Source organism: Coregonus lavaretus (genome assembly GCF_964263955.1).
Source record: "Coregonus lavaretus genome assembly, chromosome: 7".
Classification (NCBI taxonomy): domain Eukaryota; kingdom Metazoa; phylum Chordata; class Actinopteri; order Salmoniformes; family Salmonidae; genus Coregonus; species Coregonus lavaretus.
The window spans coordinates 4,662,804-4,673,446 of NC_139994.1; the positions used below are offsets into that span (position 1 = coordinate 4,662,804).

Here is a 10,643-nt window from a genome sequence, read left to right on the forward strand (position 1 = left end):
TAAGGTAGGCTAATTAAGCTTTACATTTGTATTTATAGAGAAGGAGACGCAGCAGCAACGAACTTTGCAGGAGAAAGACACATTCCAAGATTACTTTTCTGCACGTAAAGTCCCGGCAGTGTCGCGGGAGAGAAAGAGGCAATTGATGAGGCTTTCTTTAAAATAGTTTACTTGGGACTATGAGCACCTAACTAAATGGAGAACGAGAAGGAATTTGGTAATTTGCCGTAAAATATAAAAAAGGCCACACGGTGTTGTTGAGCTGCGAGCACATACAAGGACACCACACAGCAGAGGCCATTCACCAGAAATATGAAAGTGTCCTTAGAAACTGGAACATGCAGCGACAGGTGATACGAGTAGTGAAAATGGGAAATCCACCGTGATGGCAACACACACCGCAACCCTCTCTGTACACACACACACACACACACACACAAGTGTCCGCTTTACGGGGTGGCAAAGCCGGGCATGGACCCCCAAGATAGAATGTGTGCCCCCGCCCCACCCCCCCCGTTTTGTTTCCCCATAAACATAAATGGTATATGAATTACCATGCCCGGTTTTGCCAATGTAGCACCGCTGGGCCTGCCGGTAGCGCAGACCAGAACAGAGGCTATATTCCCGTTCTGCACTCATGATCTGAGGAGCGGGAGGGAGGAAGTAATATTTAGTAGTTAAAATCCAAAAATGCATTCTGATTGGGCACCTAGCCATGCAATGTCATAAGGTACCGCCTTCATTACCTTGTTTATATAAAATCACTTGTTGAAGCTATAGTTTTGGCAAGTCGGTTAGGACATCTACTTTGTGCATGACACAAGTAATTTTTCCAACAATTGTTTACAGACAGATTATTTCACTGTATCACAATTCCAGTGGGTCAGAAGTTTACATTATGTGCCTTTAAAACAGCTTGGAAAATTCCAGAAATTGATGTCATGGCTTTAGAAGCTCCTGATAGGCTAATTGACATCATTTGAGTCAATTGGAGGTGTACCTGTGGATGTATTTCAAGGCCTACCTTCACACTCAGTGCCTCTTTGCTTGACATCATGGGAAAATCAAAAGAAATCAGCCAAGACCTCAGAATAAAATTTGTAGACCTCCACAAGTCTGGTTCATCCTTGGGAGCAATTTCCAAACGCCTGAAGGTACCACATTCATCTGTACAAACAATAGTACGCAAGTATAAACACCATGGGAGCACGCAGTCGTCATACCGCTCAGGAAGGAGACGTGTTCTGTCTCCTAGAGATGAACGTACTTTGGTGCGAAAAGTGCAAATCAATCCCAGAACAACAGCAAAGGACCTTGTGAAGATGCTGGAGGAAACAGGTACAAAAGTATCTATATCCACAGTAAAACAAGTCCTATATCGACATAACCTGAAAGGCCGCTCAGCAAGGAAGAAGCCACTGCTCCAAAACAGCCAGACTACGGTTTGCAACTGCACATGGGGACAAAGATCGTACTTTTTGGAGAAATATCCTCTGGTCTGATGAAACAAAAATAGAACTGTTTGACCATAATGACCATCATTATATTTGGAGGAAAAAGTGGGTTGCTTGCAAGCTGAAGAACACCATCCCAACCGTGAAGCACGGGGTGGCAGCATCATGCTGTGCGGGTACTTTGCTGCAGGAGGAACTGGTGCACTTCACAAAATAGATGGCACCATGAGGAAGGAAAACTATGTGGATATATTGAAGCAACATTTCAAGACATCATAATATAATAATATAATAAGCCATTTAGCAGACGCTTTTATCCAAAGCCACTTACAGTCATGTGTGCATAAATCTTTACGTATGGGTGGTCCCGGGGATCGAACCCACTACCCTGGCGTTACAAGCGCCATGCTCTACCAATTGAGCTACAGAGGACCACATCAGTCAGGAAGTTAAAGCTTGGTCGCAAATGGGTCTTCCAAATGGACAATGACCCCAAGAATACTTCCAAAGTTGTGGTAAAATGGCTTAAGGACAACAAAGTCAAGGTATTGGAGTGGCCATCACAAAGCCCTGACCTCAATCCTATAGAAAATGTGTGGGCAGAACTGAAAAAGCATGTGCGAGCAAGGAGGCCTACGAACCTGACTCAGTTACACCAGCTCTGTCAGGAGGAATGAGCCTAAATTCACCCAACTTATTGTGGGAAGCTTGTGGAAGGCTACCCGAAACGTTTTGACCCAAGTTAAACAATTTAAAGGCAATGCTACCAAATACTAATTGAGTGTATGTAAACTTATGACCCACTGGGAATGTGAATAATTGCTGAAATAAATCACTCTACTATTATTCTGATATTTCACATTCTTAAAATAAAGTGGTGATCCTAACTGACCTAAGACAGGGCATTTTTACTAGGATGAAATGTCAGGAATTGTGAAAAACAGAGTTTAAATGTATTGCTAAGGTGTATGTAAACTTCCGACTTCAACTGTATATACAGGGGGCACCGGTACCGAGTCAATGTGCGGGGGTACAGGTTAGTCGAGGTAATTTGTACATGTAGGTAGGGGTAAAGTGACTATGCATAGATAATAAACAGCGAGTAGCAGCAGTGTAAAAACAAAGGGGGGGTCAATGTAAATAGTCCGGGTGGCCATTTGATTAATTGTTCAGCAGTCTTATAGCTTGGGGGTAGAAGCTGTTAAGAGCCTTTAGGACCTAGACTTGGCGCTCCGGTACCGCTTGCCGTGCGGTAGCAGAGAGAACAGTCTATGACTTGGGTGACTGGAGTCTGACGATTTTTTGGGCCTTCCTCTGACACCGCCTAGTATATACACTACCAGTCATAGGTTTGGACACACCTACTCATTCAAGGGTTTTTCTTTATTTCTAGTATTTTCTACATTGTAGAATACTAGTGAAGACATCAAAACTATGAAATAACACATATGGAATCATGCAACCCCACACCATAACACCTCCTCCTCCATGCTTTACGGTGGGAACTACACATGCAGAGATCATCCGTTCACCCACACCGCGTCTCGTTTAACACTTTTTTGGTTATGACATAATTCCATATGTGTTATTTTATAGTTTTGATGTCTTCACTATTATTCTACAATGTAGAAAATAGTAAAAATAATGAAAAACCCTTGAATGAGTAGGTGTGTCCAAACTTTTGACTGGTACTGTAGGTCCTGGATGGCAGGAAGCTTGGCTCCAGTGATGTATTGGGCCGTACGCACTACCCTTTGTAGCGCCTTATGGTCGGATGCCGAGCAGTTGCCATTCCAGGCGGTGATGCAACCGGTCAGGATGCTCTCGGTGGTGCAGCTGTAGAACTTTGAGGATCTGGGGACCCATGCCAAATCTTTTCAGTCTCCTGAGGGGGAAAAGGTGTTGTCGTGCCCTCTTCACGACTGTCTTGGTGTGTTTGGACCATGATAGTTTGTTGGTGATGGACACCAAGGAACTTGAAACTCTCGACCCGCTCCACTACAGCCCCATCGATGTTAATGGGGGCCTGTTCGGCCCTCCTTTTCCTGTAGTCCACGATCATCTCCTTTGTTTTGTTCACATTGAGAGAGAGGTTGCTGTCCTGGCACCACACTGCCAGGTCTCTGACCTCCTCCCTATAGGCTGTCTAATCGTTATCGGTGATCAGACCTACCACTGTTGTGTCGTCAGCAAACGTAATGGTGTTGGAGTCGTGCTTGGCCACGCAGTCATGGCAGAACAGGGAGTACTGAAGGGGACTAAGCATGCACCCCTGAGGGGCCCGGTGTTGAGGATCAGCATGGCAGATGTGTTGTTGCCTACCCTTACCACCTGGGGGCGGCCCGTCAGGAAGTCCAGGATCCAGTTGCAGAGGGAGGTGTTTAGACCCAGGTTCCTTAGCTTAATGATGAGCTTTGTGGGCATTATGGTGTTGAACACTGAGCTGTAGTCAATGAACAGCATTCTCACATAGGTGTTCCTTTTGGCCAGGTGGGAAAGGGCAGTGTGGAGTGCGATTGAGATTGCGTCATCTGTGGATCTGTTGGGGCAGTATGCGAATTGGAGTGGGTCTAGGGTTTCCGGGATGATGGTGTTGAAGTGAGCTATGACCAGCCTTTCAAAGCACTCCATGGCTACTGATGTGAGTGCTATGGGGCGGTAGTCATTTAGGCAGGTTACCTTCGCATTCTTGGGCACAGGGACTATGGTTGTCTGCTTGGAAAATGCAGGTATTACAGACTCGGTCAGGGTGAGGTTGAAAATGTCAGTTTAGACACTTGCCATTTGGTCCGTGCATGCTCTGAGTACACGCCCTGGTAATCCATCTAGCCCCGCGGCCTTGTGAATGTTGACCTGTTTAAAAGGTCTTGCTCACATCGGCTACAGAGAGCGTGATCACACAGTCATCCAGAACAGCTGGTGCTCTCATGCATGCTTCAGTGTTGCTTGCCTCGAAGCGAGCATAAAAAGGCATTTAGCTCATCTGGTAGGCTCGCGTCACTGGGCAGCTCGCGCCTGGGTTTCCCTTTGTAGTCCGTAATTGCAAGCCCTGGCACATCCGACGAGCGTCAGAGCCGGTGTAGTAGGATTCAATCTTAGTCCTGTATTGACGCTTTGCCTGTTTGATGGTTCGTCTGAGGGCATAGCAGGATTTCTTATAAGCGTCCGGATTAGTGTCCCGCTCCTTGAAAGTGGCAGCTCTTGCCTTTAGCTCGGTACGGATGTTGCCTGTAGACGGCTACGAAAAATATAGATGAAAACTTGGTAGATAGTGGGTCTATAGCTTATCATGAGGTTCTCTACCTCAGGCGAACAATACTTCTAGACTACCTTAATATTAGACATCGCGCACCAGCTGTTATTGACAGATAGACACACACCCCCACCCCTCATTTTACCGGACGTAGCTGTTCTGTCCTGCCGATGCACAGCAAATCAGCCAACTGTATATTATCCATGTCGTGGTTCAGCCACGACTCTGTGAAACATAAGATATTACAGTTTTTAATGTCCCGTTGGTAGGATAGTCTCGACCGTAGATCATCGAGTTTGTTTTCCAGTGATTGCACGTTACCCAATAGAACCGATGGTAATGGCGATTTACTCACTCGCCTCCGAATCCTCACAAGGCACCCCGACCTTCTCTCTCTGTATCTCCACCTTTTCTTCACACGAATGACAGGGATTTGGGCCTGGTCTCCGGGAAGCAGTATATCCTTCGCGTCGGACTCATTAAAGAAAAAAATCTTTGTCCAGTTCGAGGTGAGTAATCGCTGTTCTGATGTCCAGAAGCTCTTTTCGGTTATAAGAGACGGTAGCAGCAACTTTATGTACAAAATAAGTTAAAAACTATGCGAAAAAACTAACAAAATAGCACAGTTGGTTAGGAGCCCCTAAAACGGCAGCCATCCCCTCCGGTGCCATAACCTATTTTGGTGGTCCTCAGTTTTTGGATCCCAGGGCGGGATCGAGAGAGAAAAAGGTTGCTAACTTTTGCAGCTAGTTACGTTAAGTGTTGGTAGTGGCGCACTGAATAATTACAGCTAGTTGGCTAAGCTTTGATCAGCATCTGAAAATGGCTGGGCACTGCCAAGAGCAAAAACACTGAGGACCACCATGTAGAGACCGATGCTGAGCTTACGAGCAGCCTGCTAGCCTGACCACCGAGGTTGAGAAGCCTAGCAGCAAATGCAATACCCGGCAATCCCAAACGCCGCCTTCTGACCAACAAGATGGAGAAGAGCCAGGGCCTAGCACCAGCAGCATGAGGGTAACATCACAACAAGCACCTGCACCTCCGTTACCCCAGCCACTAGCACCTGACGACCTCGGTGATGAGGAGCCAGCGCAGGTTTGACTTGACACTTACCCCAGCCACATTTTCAGTGGGAGAAAAGCGGGCCTTTTGTAGCGCCTGGTTCAAGGTTTGCTTTTGGTTGTGGTTTGGCACGCCATGTCATCTGAGGAGGCGATAGAGGACTTGTTCAATGTGTGTAGCTCTCTGTACAGTGACTATAAAACTCACGGTGGCTGCACAGTACACTTGGGAGAAACTGAAAATACTTATTGATCAGAGATGGACTGGCCACCTTGCCAGTCATTTTGAAATCAAGTGACAACATCACAGAAATGCTTGGTGAAATCAAATCTACTTGCGCATATGGCACATATGTGATACTTGAGACCACAGGCTTATTGAAAGCAGTGACAGAGAGCAGACCTTTCAGTTTATCACTAACATGACTCACACAATCCTGGGGCTCCTCGACCCTCCTAACAAGTTACTGCAGTCAGAAGCTACTGATCTGCACAATCGGTGTCAAACTTGTACGTAGAAAAACTGCGATGTGATGCTGAATTCAAAAAGCTTTGGGAGGCATGCCAGGGAGGGAGGGCACGAAGCCCACCAGCTCCAAGCAAACGACAGAGACTCATGGGTAAAACTCTTGTATGTGGTTGAAAGCACCGTGGGTCAGCATGGTGATGGAGGTGACAGGGAGTGTAGCCTAAACTACTGGTTTTTAGCACTTTGGATGCCGAGCTGAGGGAAACGTCATCACGATTTAGCAACAGAAATAGTCAACTGGTGGAAGCTCTGTCTTCTAAATGGAACGCCGTAACCTTTAAGGCCCTGGATGCCTTGGCAGAATGATTCATTCATTGGTTTTCCGTCATGTAAGCCTGGTTGTTCGGCAGATTGTTTTATGTAATGTATAGTTACTTTAGGTCTTTGCTTTTTACTTCAATGCATGTTAGATTTATCTGTGATTTTTTTATGTCACTGCTTGCTTTTGGTGTATAATTGCTATTTTTATTTATTTTATTTTACCTTTATTTAACTAGGCAAGTCAGTTAAGAACAAATTCTTATTTACAATGACGGCCTACACCGGCCAAACCCGGACGACGCTAAGCCAATTGTGCACCGCCCTATGGGACTCCCAATCACGGCCGGTTGTGATACAGCCTGGAATCGAACCAGGGTCTGTAGTGACGCCTCAAGCACTGAGATGTAGTGCCTTAGACCGCTGCGCCACTCTATTTATTGATAGATAAACAGTTTTGCTTTATTTGACGGGTATAGGGACAATGACCCATGTAGTCTGTTGGCTGTCCACTTCGGTGCTGCTGAAATTGGCAGTGCATCATCCTTTCATCGCGCTGACTGGCGGTCCTGAATCGATGGTTACGCTGTGTGCTGTTTTAATGAGCGCATCTTAGGCTACAAATCTTCGTGGGGCTTCTCTTCAACATCGCATGCTTTCTTGTGTACAAAATGACAGTTGTGTATAAGGCTGCATTTCAGATAGGCCTACATTTTTGTAATTTTTGTATGTCGCAGTAGTTTAAGACCAATACTGTGTCTAGCCTACTGAAATAAGTAGGCAAACGTTCACTCTGTTATCATTCATTTGCATCGCTCACAGTAGTTGTGTGATAGGCTACTGTAAAAGTGATGTCAATACTCTGAAAACACCACAGCCAACTTTTTCGACCACTCCCTGCTCTCTTGCTATAGCGTGTGTGTGTGTGTGTGTGTGTGTGTGTGTGTGTGTGTGTGTGTGTGTGTGTGTGTCTCTCTCTCTCTGAATGGGTATTTACTCTTATTCACGGCAGACTCAAACTGTCATGTAGGAAATTTCACATCAGCTATGAATACGCACTTAGTTTGATTTTGTTAGCTTTTCTGAAACTCTCCCACTGAAAATATTGCGCACCTGGAGAAGTGGTGGCTTGGCTCACTGTAGGTTACGCTCATCGCACACTGTCACAAATTCTACAGAAATGTAGCCTATAGTTCTAAGTATTGAAGTTTAAGCTATGAATCCTGTAAGAATATTTGACAGCTCAGTGGTTGCTCATCCTGTCAGCTGATCTGTGCGTGTTGGTAGGCCTAAATTATGTATAGATGCACTTGCATGTCGTAGTGGGGCACATACCTTTCTGTTATTATATTAAACAGATACGTTTTTGTACATTTGAACAGCAGTAGGACCAATCTACCTTGTTTTATAGGGCTCCAAAGCTCTACTAGTTGTGCCCCCCCCCCCCCGGATTCATCCTGAAAGCCGGGCCTGACGCACACACACAAACACACACACACACAAATAAGTCTGCAGAGAAGAGCCTCCCATACGAGGGTCAAGTGCTGTCACATCAACCCCATATGTTTAATGAGGAATCACACACACACACACACACACACACACACACACACACACACACAGCAAGATAACCATTACAGACCACATGCTACCCTACCTAATGTGTTCAGTAGGGCACAATCCCTATTATGTAGAACAGACATAGCCTACCTTTGTTAAGTGAGGAATCATGTTAGCTCTGTTTATGACATTTCTATCTGCAAAGGTCTGTATGTTGTATGGTCCCAGCCTCAGCCCTATACCCCATGTTGTTTGCTTACCCGGGCATAGTAGTTCTGACTGCAATCACTACCAGAGAACTATAATGAATGTAGCTGAGTAAACAATGATTGGCTTGTGTGAACAGCTATCCCAGTTCCCAGCCCTGTCCCTTGCCCCAGTCCGCAGCCCTGATCCTTGCCCCAGTCCTTCGCCCTGTCCTTAAGGCACCAGCCCCTAGCCATGTTCCCAACGCCAGCCCTATCAATCGCACCAGACCCAACTACCACCCAACCTCAGCGCTCCTGTCCAGCAGACTGAGCTCGGTGTTGCCGCAGTCAGATGGTGCAGTCTGCCTGGACAATAACAGGATTTCGGATTACCCATACCAGCAAAGACCCATCTCCCTCCAACAGTTCACGGTCCGACACGCGCACGCACAAACACCCTATGGAAAACCTACTACCGTTCATATCCGTTTACATCCACACTCCTGTCCCGTTTCTGCAGCTCTTACCTCGAACCTTCCCTTGGTGATGCCGTTCATATCTGCGGAGGGTGTTACCGCACACAACACTTATGGGGCTAGCGTTGGGTTTAGCGAATACCGTATTGTTTTTGTCGCCTATGTCGTTCGGAGGGCTGCTGGTCGGAGGAGCCTGTGCTGGGTGCTCTCCCCTGCCGGCGACAGGGCTCCTTTCTCCGGGGTGGCTGTTTAGTCCGGGGCGGCCTGGAAGAGCATTAACCTAGTCTTTGAGCCCGACGGCTCTCCAATCCGTCTCATCACACTGCCAGCTACCGAAATAACAATAATAACATGGACGCGCTCCTGGTGACCTCACATCCGCCTCTCAGAGCTAATCTGCTGGCCTCAATATCCCTCCCTCCTGCTCGAGCGGTTTGAAACGTCAAACATTTTGAAAAACATTATCCAAAAATATTTTATCAGTTATTTCTGTTATTCTAGTAGTTGTTGCCTACGGTGGACATGGAAGGGGAGGGCTGTGGCGGTGACGTCATTTCTGCGGGAAAAGCACGCGTGTCCGATTTGTTTTGATAGCGAGTTTGCATAGGAGTTCGAATTGGAGATGTTCAGCCACGCGACACCGAAATAGCTCACGGTCCGTTAACGGCCAGGTATATCACCGAACTGTCACAGGGGCACTGGCCGGTTCTGAATCCGAAAAACACTGACTGGTATAAAGGAACCCCAGAATCTATCACCAAGAGTTTGCTGTTGATTAGAGATAGACCACTCCATCATTATTTTCGTCTACAATCTCTTTTACACAAAAACACACATTCGAGTTAATTCCATGTCTTTTTATACATGTTATGCGTTCATCTCACAATAGGTACATGCATAGCAGGCCTAATCTATTTAATCGAATGAAACGTGATGAGGTATACAACAATGCGATGATTATAATAGCTATACCAAACGGTTGAAGACGGATGTAAGAGGGAGTTGAATATCTCTTACAATCTGCGCCTGTTCCCAAAGCGTCTATAGAGGGCGCACTAATACTGCTACAAACTATTACTTTACTGTAGCCTACTTTTTACAAGCAGTGTGACAGTTTAGGTTATTAGGCCTAATAGGCAGCAGCCCTGTGTCTTCCAGGAGTGACCCCAGTCTCTCTGCCTTGACCCCAGCCTACACAAGCCCACCAGTCTCTCTGCCTTGACCCCAGCCTACACAAGCCCACCAGTCTCTCTGCCTTGACCCCAGCCTACACAAGCCCACCAGTCTCTCTGCCTTGACCCCAGCCTACACAAGCCCACCAGTCTCTCTGCCTTGTCTCCAGCCTACACAAGCCCACCAGTCTCTCTGCCTTGACCCCAGCCTACACAAGCCCACCAGTCTCTCTGCCTTGACCCCAGCCTACACAAGCCCACCAGTCTCTCTGCCTCGTTCCTAGTGTACGACGGTCACACCAGTATCTCTGCCTCGTTCCTAGTGTACGACGGTCACACCAGTCTCTCTGCCTCGTTCCTAGTGTACGATGGTCACACCAGTCTCTCTGCCTCGTTCCTAGTGTACGATGGTCACACCAGTCTCTCTGCCTCGTTCCTAGTGTACGATGGTCACCCCAGTCTCTCTGCCTCGTTCCTAGTGTACGACGGTCACACCCTCAAACATGGAGTAGGGCTGATCAGTGTGGACAGATGGGCGGATAGGGAAAGTGTGTGTTTGTGCGTGCGTGAGTGTGTATGCATGCATTCATGTGAGTGTATGTGTGTGTCTGTGTGCGACCTTGTGTGTGTTCAGGTATACAGGCGCACACCCAAGGCCCCCCTCCACTCTCTCAGCATACTATGATAAT

At 46.9% G+C, this 10,643-nt stretch overlaps 1 protein-coding gene across 1 annotated transcript in view; it reads right to left on the reverse strand.

Annotated features, from left to right (window-relative positions):
* The window catches only part of LOC311132357 (F-box/LRR-repeat protein 2-like), a 28,634-nt gene extending 19,526 nt beyond the window's left edge, over positions 1-9,108 (reverse strand). The window contains exon 1 of the mRNA XM_084165609.1: positions 8,834-9,108. Coding sequence (XP_084021735.1) covers positions 8,834-8,863 — 30 coding nt within the window. The 5' untranslated portion in view covers positions 8,864-9,108. The remainder of the gene's footprint in view (positions 1-8,833) is intronic.
* Positions 9,109-10,643: the final 1,535 nt, after the last annotated feature.